The sequence below is a fragment of the Thamnophis elegans genome, chromosome 3 (genome assembly GCF_009769535.1).
Source record: "Thamnophis elegans isolate rThaEle1 chromosome 3, rThaEle1.pri, whole genome shotgun sequence".
Lineage (NCBI taxonomy): Eukaryota > Metazoa > Chordata > Lepidosauria > Squamata > Colubridae > Thamnophis > Thamnophis elegans.
Window position 1 is genome coordinate 129,937,346 of NC_045543.1, and position 13,143 is coordinate 129,950,488.

General features: G+C 40.6%; 1 protein-coding gene across 3 annotated transcripts in view; it reads left to right on the plus strand.

Annotated features, from left to right (window-relative positions):
• Nucleotides 1-13,143, plus strand: part of PRLR (prolactin receptor) — a 100,073-nt gene that overhangs the window by 84,901 nt on the left and 2,029 nt on the right. For all 3 annotated transcript variants that reach the window (XM_032214761.1, XM_032214760.1, XM_032214759.1), the window contains 7 exons: nt 650-791; nt 1,743-1,872; nt 2,209-2,378; nt 6,689-6,855; nt 8,057-8,198; nt 9,572-9,671; nt 11,465-11,534. In XM_032214761.1, coding sequence (XP_032070652.1) covers nt 650-791; nt 1,743-1,872; nt 2,209-2,378; nt 6,689-6,855; nt 8,057-8,198; nt 9,572-9,671; nt 11,465-11,534 — 921 coding nt within the window. The remainder of the gene's footprint in view (nt 1-649; nt 792-1,742; nt 1,873-2,208; nt 2,379-6,688; nt 6,856-8,056; nt 8,199-9,571; nt 9,672-11,464; nt 11,535-13,143) is intronic.

Below are 13,143 nucleotides of genomic sequence, written 5' to 3' on the forward strand. Positions count from 1 at the left end.
TATTACGAGGGTCAAAAGAAAATAAGACCCTGTCTTATTTTCATGAAAACACGATATGTATATATGTGTGTATGTAAATGTGTGTGTGTATGTATATGTATATTAACCATGACTGTTACAGCCATAAAAGTATATATTTTAACTATGACTGTACTGGAAAGGTTTTATCTTGAGTATTTATTTATGATATGAGTGGGTGGGAATGATTCCAAGTGAGTCTGTGTCTTTGTTGGCATCAAACCTAAACAAACCTGTAACTGATTATATGATTCTTGTTATGAGCCCATTTTCTTAGGAAAGTGCTGGAAATATCTGGAAATATTTTATATCTGGAAATGTTTCATATGTGTATTTGTAAGAATTTGTTTAATCAGATCTAAAAGATAAGAATATTTAAAGCTATAGATGATCTCTTCCCACTGTTGTTTTTTCCCCCATAAAACTGTACACACTAATAAGGTTATTGGCCATGTTAGAATAAGTTGATCAGATTTATAATCCAATCCATTTCAAGGTCAACCTAGACTAGATAATACAGGTTCAAATTACCCATATATTCTTGATGTACTCATATTATTTGGGTCACAACTTTTTAAAACTTGGACATGCCACATTTTTCACAGTTTCCATTATCTTTACCCCTCTGCAGAATTACTTTGTGGGACAGCAGTTGCAGTATAAAATATCTCAGTTGCATCCAGGAATGAAATACACAGCTCAGGTTCGGTGTATAACAGATCGTGGTGAAAGGAGTCTCTGGAGCCCAGAACGATACATCCACTTCCATCGTGGTGAGTCAGTCTCTTGAAATTTTTCTGCCATGGAAAATCAAAAGCTTGGTATTTGACAAAAACGTAGAGCTGAAAATTCACCGAAGTAATATTTAAGGATAGACTTCTGCATTGCATGCAAGTATATTTAATAAAACCTAGTTTTATTAAAGTTGTTAAGACAATCATTGCTCTTGTTAAATCACATGTTGTTTAAGTAAATCTGGCTTCGCCCGTTGATTTTGTCAGGCCTGAAAGCCATCTTTTACATTGGGCCTTCAGGCCTGACACATTTCTGCTGTGGGAAAATGGGAGGGGGGATTATATGGCGTATGGGAGATATGTAGACTAAATAACATTCTTTTCTCAGAGAGTCAAGGCCACCTTGCCCTGCAGCCGCAATGGTGTGACTGGGAGGCATCTCCAGTTTTGGATGGTGCCTGATTGGATCATGTGATGGATGCTGGGCAGGGACTTGAACTTTCACTTGAGGGGGGAGGGAACCTGGAAACCTTCAGATTCGAGTTTTCCCAGATGTGCCAATATGACATCTGTAATAAAATAGAACTTTGAGGAAATTCAAGCCTCGGAGATGTCTTTCATTAGGGGTGTTACTTGAAACTCTGAGATTAACCTAAATCTTCCTTAAAAACTCTACCAGCTCCCCCGAACTCCGGGGTGTTGTTTGGAGTCCTGAGCCCCAGCGTGACAGATTTTGCTTGTTGGGAGCTGGCTGGGAAGTTCGCAAATGGTGACCACTCAACCCTGGGATCCACAGCCTTCATACATACCTACCACTTGCTGAAGGCCCAAATTTTGATCACATTATTGTGAGAATGTTGTAACAGTCGTAAGTGTGAGGGTTGGTCATAAGCCACTTTTTTCAGTGGTGTCGTAACAATCGCTCAACAAATAGTTGTAGGCTGCCTAAATGAGGCACAGTGACTAAATACAAGGGTCCTTTCCTTACAGACCAGCCTCCGGGGAAGCCAGTCTTTATAGGATGTCGCTCTCCCGAGAAAGAAACCTTTACTTGTTGGTGGAAGGCGAGCTCTGAGGGAAGTCTCCCAAAAAACTATACGCTGCTCTATAACAGAGAAAGGTAAAAGTTATAAATCATCTTTTCAATCAGGTGGGGAGCCATGGTGCCTTTATGACTTGTTGACTTCAACTCCCAGAATTCCCCAGAGGTGGGGAACCATGGTGCCTTTATGACTTGTGGACTTCAACTCCCAGAATTCCTGAGCCAGCATAGCATAGCTGACTCAGGAATTCTGGGAGTTGAAGTCCACAAGTCATAAAAGGGCCATCATTCTCCACCCCTGCTCTAAATGGATTGTTATATAATTTTGTATCTCTACATAAGTTGGCTCTTATCTTTCCCTTAGGACAACTTATTGACGTGTTTCCCTTTTTTTTTCCTACTTGCATTTTTCAGAGATAAAAAATATTTTGAATGCCCGGACTACACAACAGCGGGTTCCAACTCCTGTTACTTTGATAAAAAGCACACATCGCTTTGGACGACATATAATTTTACTCTAAAGGCAATGAATGAGATGGGGAGTAGTGTGGCAGACCCTTATTACGTGGACGTAGCTAATATAGGTATGCGGTACAAATTCTTCGGAACAGGAAAGAGAGCAGAATGTTCAAAAGATCCTGAGAATTCACCCATGTCTTATTGGGTGCCATATTGCCTGCCATTTATAAATGGCAGTCCGCCAATGGTAGCTTTGTTAAGCACCTAACAGATTAAAATAAGTGATGTCTGGATGTTGTCTTAACCTCATTTAATGTCTATGGACATTCTCCGTCACGGTTGTCCCAAAGGTGCTTTTTCAAAAAGCAACTGGACTTTCTTCGTTTTTCCTTGAAGATGTTTCACTTTTCATCCAAGAAGCTTCTTCTCTTCTTGAATGAGAAGCAAAACGTCTTCAAGAAAAAAACAAAGACCAGTTGCCTTTTGAAAAAGCATCTTTGGGATTACCATGATGAAGAATGTCCATAGACATTAAATGGGGTTAAGACAACATCCAGACAGCTGAATGGATTAAACCAGGGGGAAACATATTAAATTGGAAGCTATGTTTGAAATGGAGGCAGGGGCCTGGATAGAAATTTTAAAAATTAAGCAGTGGAAGAGTGTAGAGGTGGGAGGAATACTTAGATTGGACATCTAAGAAATAGACATAGACAGAGATTTAAGAGAGGAATTTGGGAGGCAAGTAAAAAAAAAAGCATAGCAATTAAAGTATTGAAGTGGGTGAGAGACGATAACTAGCTGATTTTATTGTTTATTGTTATTTTGATTCACTTTTCCTTTTTCCTCTCTTTCTTTTAAAGCATAGCAATTAAAGTATGAAGCGGGCAAAAGATGATGTGGATGATTCCGCTTTTCTGTTGTTGTTTTGAGTTGCTTCCCCCCCCCCCCACCACCATCTTTTCTCTCTCTCTTCTTTCTCTCTCTTTTTTTTAGGCAGGTGACATGATTAGAAGTTAGAAAGAAAGAAAGAAAAAGTTTCTCAATAAAGAGTGATACGATTAAAAGCTAGAATAAGGGATAGAAATAAGAGGAATATTAATGTATACATTTTTATCTTATAAAATGAAAGTAATCATGAGAAAATGTGGAATAATTGAATAATGATAGATTGCAACCAGAGGTGGATTGCTAATTTTTTTACTACTGGTTCAGGCGGGCTCCCCTGCATTCGTGATGCTACTGCATATGTGCAGAAGCATCCAGGCGGAGCCTCCTGCTGCCGCTACTACAGGTTCACCCAAACCGGCAGCAACACACCTCTGATTGCAACCTAATATAAATGTGTATTGTCATTAGAAATATATGTTGATTGAATGTAATAATTATGTTTAATCTGATTATTTTCATTTGGATTGGAATATATGGTACCCAGGTACCACACTGTTCACGCATTGATTTGAAATTTTCATTAAAAAAAAATTTTTTTTAAATTAAAAACTAAAAAAAAAGACAATATCCAGACTGGTTATTCAGGGAGTAGATTCTCTGTGTAAAAGAAAGCCTGGATTTGCAACCAACCACATCATCCTGGCTCATCAGTGGATTGTTGCCATTTCTTTAGCTTCTCACTTCTTCCTGCTGGGGAACCCATTGTTCACAAGCTGGAACTGAGTTCCATCAGCAACAAAAAAAATGACAAAAAGTGAAATCCCTCACTTGGGGAAAGACGAAGTGATCAGAAGACAGTTCCTTTTGCTGCCTCTTGATGGACGCTGTCATCTTCTTACTTCTGCTGATTGTTTAAATGAAAGCAGGGAATCATCTGTAGGAGATTTCTTTCCCCAGTCTAGAGGAAGAGAGAAAGGAGACAATTGGACAATAAGAAGCATCTCTTTTTGATTAACATCTTAATATTCAAGTAGCCAGAAAGGTCTATCTCTATGTTCCATCACAACAGGATAGAAGAGAAGGAAGCTAACTAACAAACCTAGCAGACAACTTTGTTTTCCAAAAAGTAGAGAAGGAAACAAGGGGATCAGCCATATTGGACTTAATTCTCACTAACAGAGAGGAAATGATAGAAGGTGTTGAAGCCACAGGAACCCTGGGGGCAAGTGACCATGCAATATTGGAATTCAACATTATGCAAACACAAGGAGTAGAAGAAAGTGAAACTAGAGTCTTGGATTTTAAGAGAGCTAATTTCAATAAACTTAGAGAGAGCTTGGGGAAAATTCTATGAATGAGAATCTTCAAGGGGAAAACAACTCAAGAAGCTTGGGAAATTTTGAAAAATGAGATTACAAAAGCCCAGTCTAGCACACCACCAATGATGAAGAAAAATAACACTCCCAAAAGAAACCAGCATGGCTGCATAAAGAACTCTCTGACAAATTGAAAGACAAAAAACATAAGTATAAAGAGTGGAAAGGGGGGGGGGGGACATAACTAAGGCAGAATATCAGCAAATAGCCCGAGCATGTAAAGATGAAGTGAGAAAAGCTAAGGCTCACAATGAAGAAAGGCTTGCCACAAAAGTAAAAAATAACAAAAAAAGCTTCTTCCAACATGTTAAAAACAAGAAAAAGGTTAAGGAAACAATTGGTCCATTGCTGGGAGAAAGTGGTAAGAAGGTGACAAGCAACAGGGAGAAAGCAGAACTATTTAACTCATGTTTTGCATCTGTCTTTACACAAAGGGATAAAACAGTCCAACCTATCAAAAACAGCACCACAAAAATCAGATTAGGAACACAAATTGAAATAGGAAAGAAAATGGTAAGTGAGCACCTGTCTATCCTAGACGAGTTCAAATCACCAGGACCGGATGGATTACACCCCAGGGTTCTGAAGGAACTGGCAGACGAGATCTCAGAACCACTGAACTATATTTTTCAGAGATTCTGGAGCACCGGGGAACTACCAGAGGACTGGAAAAGAGCTGATGTGGTTCCCATCTTCAAAAAAGGGGGGGAAAAAACAGATCCAGGAAACTACAGACCTATCAACCTGACCCAATACCAGGAAAGATTCTGGAAAAGATAATCAAGCAACAAATTAGCGAACACCTAGAAGCAAACAAAGTAATAGCCAAAAGCCAATATGGGTTTGTCAAAAACAGATCATGCCAGACTATTCTTATTGCATTCTTTGAGAATGTGACAAAATTAGTGGACCAGAGGAATGCCGTCGATATAGTTTACTTGGACTTCAGTAAGGTATTTCATAAGGTAGACCATAACCTACTACTAGATAAAGTAGAAGAATGTGGGTTAGACAGCTTCACCACCAGATGGATTTTTAACTGGCTGACCAACTGCACTCAACGTGTAGTCCTCAATGGAACTGCATCTTCATGGAGGGAAGTATGCAGTGGAGTACCCCAAGGTTCTGTTTTGGGCCCAGTACTCTTCAACATCTTCATCAATGATTTGGATGAGGGAATAAATGGGGAACTCATCAAATTTGCCAATGACACCAAGCTGGCAGGAATAGCCAACACTCCAGAAGATAGGCTTAAGATACAGAAGGATCTTGACAAACTTGAACATTGGGCACTATCTAATAAAAATAAAATTCAATGGTTAAAAGTGTAAGATTATACATTTAGGCAACAAAAACAAAATGCACAGGTACAGTATAGGGGGTACCTTGCTCAACAGTAGTAACTGTGAAAGGGATCTTGGAGTGCTAGTGGACAACCATTTAAATATGAGCCAGCAGTGTTCAGCAGCTGCCAAAAAAGCCAACACAGTTCTAGGCTGCTTAAACAGAGGGATAGAATCAAAATCACATGAAGTGTTAATACGACTTTATAATGCCTTGGTAAGGCCACACTTGGAATACTTCATTCAGTTTTGGTCACCACAATGTAGAAAAGATGTGGAGACTCTAGAAAGAGTGTAGAGAAGAGCAACAAAGATGATTAGGGGACTAGAGACTAAAACATATGAAGAATGGTTGCAGGAACTGGGTATGTCTAGTTTAATAGAAAGAAGGATTAGGGGAGACATGATAGCAGTGTTCCAATATCTCAGGGATTGCCACAAAGAAGAGGGAGTCAAACTATTCTCCAAGGCACCTGAGGGTAGAACAAGAAGCAATGGGTGGAAACTAATCAAGGAGAGAAGCAACTTAGAACTGAGGAGAAATTTCCTGACAGTTAGAACAATTAATCAGTGGAACAGCTTGCCTCCAGAAGTTGTGAATGCCCCAACACTGGAAGTCTTTAAGAAGATGTGGGATAGCCATTTGTCTGAAACGGTATAGGGTTTCCTGCCAAGGCAGGGGGTTGGACTAGAAGGTCCAAGGTCCCTTCCAACTCTGCTATTGTATTGTATTGTATTATATTGTAAGCCTGGTTCTTAGTGTTTGAGGGATGCCTCCATGTTCATCCTTACATTGTAAATCCCTGATCCTTCATTTTTTTTCAGTTCAGCCAGATCCTCCAGAAAATCTTTCCCTAGAATTTGAGAAAAAAGTATATGGAGAATATATGTTATTGACGTGGAATCCACCTTCTCTGGGTGATGTCAAATCGGGTTGGCTAACTCTGGAGTATGAATTACATATAAAGCCTGAAGAAGGACAAGAATGGGAAGTAAGTGTTTTAATTCTTGGTGGCCAAATGTTCTGCATGTTTTTAGGTCACAAAAAACTCCTAGTCTATATCACAAATAATAATTGCCATACTTTATGCTATTATTGAATAATATACCGTAAAAATGGTGTCTTTAGGACTGAACAAACACTTAAAATACTTCCTTGTTTATTAATATGTTTTATCTGTAATGTAAAAGGGATGTGGTAGCTCAGTGGCTAAGGCACTGAACTTGTTGATCAGAAGGTCAGCAGTTTGGTGGTTCGAATCCTTAGTGCCACATAACGGAGTGAGCTCCCTTTACTTGTCCCAGCTTCTGCCAACGCATGTAAAAAGGCAAGTAGAAAAATAGGGACCATCTTTGGTGGGTAACAGCATTCCATGTGCCTTCAGCATTTAGTCATGCCGGCCACATGACCACGGAGACGTCTTCGGACAGTGCTGGCTCTTCGGCTTTGAAACGGAGATGAGTGCCGCCCCCTAGAGTCGGGAACGACTAGCACATATGTGCGAGGGGAACTTTTAGTTTTACCTTATATGTAATGTAAATAAAGCTTTTGCTGCAGTTCATAGTATATCCTAAAATAGTACACACTGATGCATGTGTATGGATATTTTTACTGTACACTTCTCTAGTCTCATTCACAAAATATAGATAGTCCTTACTTAATTGTAGCGAGATGGGCAGGAAACAAATTTAATAAACAAACCAACAAACAATACTAATTGGGGCCAGAATTCCTGTAGCTAAGAATTAAAGCACAACATCACATGGCCATACAGTTTAGCGACAGATATTTTGACACTTCCAGTGCCATCATTAAGCAGACCCCATACCATTATTAAGTGCAGAGTCACAGGGTCGCTGTTTGCAGCCTCCCGCTAGCTTCCCCATTAATTTTGCTTGTCAGAATAACTAAAATATACAGATATAGACCACATGTAGCAACTGCCTTGTTTAACTACCATTCAAGGTGGTAAATCACACCGCTGATGAAAAAATAACTTTTTGACCGCGCATTTACAACTTTTGCAGGTCTGTAAAGTGAAGGAAAGCTGAAGTAATAGTGTTGTGGTTTCACTTAGTGACCACTTCCTTTAACAGCCAAGTTGCCTGTCCCCATTGTGCTCATTCAAAAAAGGCTGATTTTTAACAAAAAAAGCTTTTTCTATGTTTTCGTGTATATTCTTATATTCCCAGAAAATATTTGTTGGGCAAAGGACGTCTTATAAGATGTTCAGTGTGAATCCAGGAAAAAGATACATTGCCCAGGTTCGATGCAGATCAGATCATGGTATCTGGAGTGACTGGAGCCCTAAAAGTTATATCAAACTCCAAAAAGGTGAGACAAACCTTTGACTGGCCTTCTGTTGGCATTAGGCTTATGAAGGCAAGAACAAGTTCAGTTTACCTTAAAGCTTTCTCCTTAGCAAAATTAAATACAATCTTCCACTTCTTGAGCTGGCAGAAAACTCTATTGGCATAAGAAGTGTCGTTCTCTATCATGCCATGGGTAGGGTGCCATTCTTGTTTTTTGTTCAGAGGGCATACGAGGACAGGAATGGATGGCGTTCTTGGGTTTCTTTTCTTCGTCTCTTCAGCAAATAAGTTGAATAAATAACAACCTTGTCTCACTCTTTTGCCAACCTGGAGCCAGTCTGTTTAACTATGTTCAGTCTGTATTGTGACTTCCTGACCTGTATATACATATTTTTCGGAGTATAAGATGCACCTTTCCCCCCCCCCAAAAAAAGCGTGGAAATGTTGGTGCATCTTATATACCAAATACAGCAAATTTTGGCCTCCTGAAGCCCGCCCTCGTATCCAATTTGTGTGAAAATGGGTGAAAAACGGGCTATTTTCCACCAAAACATGTGTTTTTGCCTTCCCCGAGCCCCCAGAAGCACTCTGCAGGCTGCAGCAGGGCTGTGGGAAGGGACAAATGCCCCCGTTTCGGTGAAAAATGGGCTGTTTTTCACCCAAATGGGGGTGTTTTTCCCTTCCCCCAGCCCTGCTGAAGACTGCAGAGTGCTCCTGGGGGCCGGGGAGGACAAAAACTTTTTTTTCTTACTTACCTCTTCGACATCTTGGTGCATCTTATACACAGGTGCATCTTATAGTCAGAAAACTATGGTAAGTTTCTCATGAGGGCAATGAGAGGTTCAGGAATTCTCATTTTCCAAGAACTTTCCATAACTTCCTAGATCTTTCTATGATTAATGAAGCACATTCTGGCTTCCTTTTTTGATATTTGGCTTTCTTGTGTTTTGGCAGTTGCAGTTATATTTTCTATACCTCAGCATTTTTAAAATCATCTTGAACATTTGGTATATCTTTTTCCATGCAGGGCACTAATCTGTATTGCGTTATGCTAAGCCTTATTTTGCCAGCAGGCGAAATAAAGATTATTGTATAGCATTTTGCACATACTGTTCAGTTCGTTCGTTAATTCATCCATCCATTCATTCATATTTTAATGTAGGTTGACCTCTACAAGGCCACTGTAGTTGGCTACTGTTCTTCAGATTTGTTGGCACTGCTTGGTTCAGTCAACTTCATATTCTGGATTCATTTTGGCACCATAATTTATCTTCACAAATTTAGTGTGGAGATTTAATAAAACTCTGCAAATAATTTTTTTTCTTTAAGTTAAAAAATAATAATGAAGTTCTATGCAACTACATGTAATTTAAACCACCTTGTTTTCTCTCTCAGATACCAGCGTAAAGGACGTCGTTGTTTGGATCGTTGTGGGTTTTTTAACAATTGTCGCTTGTTTGATCTTGATCTGGATACTGGCTTTGAAAAAAACAAAGTGAGCTATAACTTTAGATGTTGTGAGATATGCAAAAACAAACCTCCTATAAAATCTACATTAGCAATGAAGGGAAAGGGCTGCTGTCCCTTTCTAATGGACTACTGTCTGTCTGAAACCATGGTTTTCTCTTAAAGCAGTGGTTGACAACTTTTAAATTGGTGGTGGACCTCTGGGGAGAGGGCACAATATCATCACAAGGGCTCCCTGAAGGCTTGAAGATATGTTATGATTTAAATGTTGAGTTAAGTCTTGGGAGTTTGTTACCATGGTCCATGGCCATAAAAAGTATTTAAAGGGGGGGAGGGGCATGGTGAAGAAAAGGTTGAGAACCACTAGCTTAAAAAATACTTTCCAAACTATCAGCATTTGAGATTGGGGTGAATAAAGATATGATTGATTTGATTTGCAGTTGCCATATTGTGACTTGTAAATGTCAGTTTATGACTTAGCATCATTAGTGGGATTCAAACAATTTTTACTACCGGTTCTGTGGGCATGGCTTGGTGGGTATGGCATGGCGTAGTGGGCATGGAATGGTGGGCGTGGTAGGAGAAGGATATGGCAAAATCCCCATTGCCTCCCTATCAGCTGGGACTCAGGAACAGAGAATAGATGGGGCGGGGCCAGTCCGAGGTGGTATTTACTGGTTCTCCAAACTACTGAAAATTTCCACTACCTGTTCTCCAGAACTGGTCAGAACCTGCTGAATATCACCTCTGCTTAGCATGTTGTGCAAATCCAATTAATTGTGTTGATTCGGTAATTCATGGCTAAACAAATGATGACTTAATGTTTCGTAGAGTCAACTCCTTTGTCCCAAAGCACAAACTCACTGTCAGGTTTGGGCATCAAAATCCTGCACCGCAACTCTGAGATGTGTCTTTTAGAATGCCAGTGCCAACCTAGATCTTCCTTAAAGACATCCATGCTATCTCATTTTTATAAAAGTTTAAACAGCAGGAATGGAAAGACAAAATATAAACTTCCCACTTGGCACAAGTAGCAAACTTGATGTGATTAATAACAGACCAGTAGCATAGGAAGAAAGCTTTGAAACTTCTCTGTGTCCACCCCACTTCCAGCAACTTCTTTGCCATGGTTTATATTTCACAGGAAATAATCAATTAGTTGAGGAGCAGGAAGCAGAAGGAATTTTAATCATTCTGGTGCCAGAGATCATTTTATAGAAAGATGATCTTCCATAGGCAACTTATACCTTTACTAACCACTGAATGGTAGCCTAGAGGAGTTTTTAATCATTTAGTATTTCCATCAAGCTATTATTATTTGAGCCCAATAGCCAAAAGATAAGAGGGAAGATATTTATCCCCTCTGAAACTTATTATTTTTGAAAGTCTAGAGAAGAGTTTCTCAACTTTGATCATTTTAAGATGTGTGAAGCTCAACTCCAGCATGGCTAGGGAGTTGTTAGAGTGGAACAAACCATCTTAAAGTTATCAAGGTTGGAAAGCACTGGTGTATAAAGCATCATATACAGGTAACTGCTTGCAACAAAAAGTCTTATCCAAAGGATGATGATGGAAGTAGAATAACGACTCTTTTCCTGTGTCTAGAGTCTCTTCCTGGGCTCTATCAATACCAAATCATTGAAGTGCTACCTATATCCTGTGAAAAGGCCTACTAAAAATGTTCCAACAAGCAGAGCTATTTTTAGGTCCATTTCTACTGGAAAAAGGAATTAACTCCCACTACAGTAGCCGCCTTCAGAAATGTCATTTTAACATAAGAAGGAAAGATAATTTTTTTTCTATCTTCCTTTTGCATTTCAGAATGTTCGCTCGCCTTCTACCACCAGTTCCAGGTCCAAAAATAAAAGGCTTGGATGCTCAATTATTACAGGTGAGCTGTTAAAGGAGAGTTTGGAGAATGTGAAAATCTTTTACTTTGGTCACAACGTTCATGTTGCCATCCAAATAGATAACTTTTCAGCTGTTATTATTCTGCTATTATTATGATAACTTCTCTGCTAAGAGAACCTTTGCAGAACTTCATGGAGTGTGCCACTTGTGCCCTTTCCTGGATTGTGAGTCCCTATGCTCAAGTCACTCATGCCCTGATTATCTCGCGTTTGGACCAGTGGTGGGTTGCAACTATTTTTTACTACTGGTTCGGGCACGCTCGCACAAGCATGCATGATAGTGGTGGGTTGCAGGCAGTACGCCCAATGCTGGCCCGGAGCACCAGTTACCCTTCCGGTACAGTGCTCTGGAGGGTCCGCCCGCCCACCCGAGCTCCTTACCTGTATTTGAGCTCTTCGGCGCTTCCACGCACATGCATGGAGCGCATGGCACATATGCGACGCTCCACCGAGCAGCTGGAGGGTTGTGGAGGCATTGCAAGAGGTGAGGACGCATGCGCACGCTGCACACGTTCATGTGGTGGACACCGGGCTCCATTGCAACCGTACCGGTTGCAACGGGACCCAGAACCCACCACTGATGCATGCCTCCTGCCCCTGCTACTACCGGTTCGGCCAAACTGGGCCAAACCAGAAGCCACCCACCACTGGTTTGGACTATTGCAATGCAAGCTACATAGGTCTACCCTTGAAAAGTATTGGGAAGTTACAGCTGGCACAGAATGTAGCTGCACAGACAGTTCTTGGGAATCCTAGAGTAGCCCATGTAACACCTCTGTTGTGCAAGCTGCACTGGTTGCTGATCTGCTTCCAGGTCCAATTCAAGGGGTTGTTTATTACTTTTAAAGCCCTTTAATGCTCTGGGACCAGGCTACTGAGGAACCTTCTCACCCCAGTGGGATTGGCCAAGCCCACTTGCTCTGGCAGAAGGAGCATGCTGTGGATCCTGTCAGCCAAGGAATTCTGAATTGGGAACATGGAGTAGGAATGGGGAGCTTTATCTTGTCCTTTGTTAGGATTGCAGTCTAAATTCTGCCTACCATATCTCATTTTCAATACAATATTTGTAATAACCATGCCACAGTACAACAGTTTGTCTCTTTGGTAATCACAATATTGAACCACTGTACATTTTCAAGAGACAAACGTATAACATGTGCTTTATAGGACTGTACAAATATTTTAAAAGAGGTGCCTTGAAACATGCAGAAGTGTGTTCCAAGCACCTTTTTAAATGAAAAATTACCGTACTTTTCAGAGTATAAGATGCACTTCCTCCCTCCCCCAAAGTGGGTGAAAATTGTGGTGCATCTTATATACTGTATGTTGCCAAAGCCCTGACCATCAACCTGCCCTCACCCTTCATCCGTTTTCGGTCTCCACACTTCATGTTTTTGGCCTCCATGCATCGCATTTTCAGTTAGTTCCAGGGAACGGGGATCAATGGCAGCAATCACCACTACCTGGAACTGGCGAAAATACAATGCGCAAAGGCCAAAAACGGAGTGTGTGGAGGCCGAAAACACAACGTGTGGAGGCGGTGATTGGCAGAGATGTACTGTGATGATCCCCGCAGCCTGGAACAGGTCT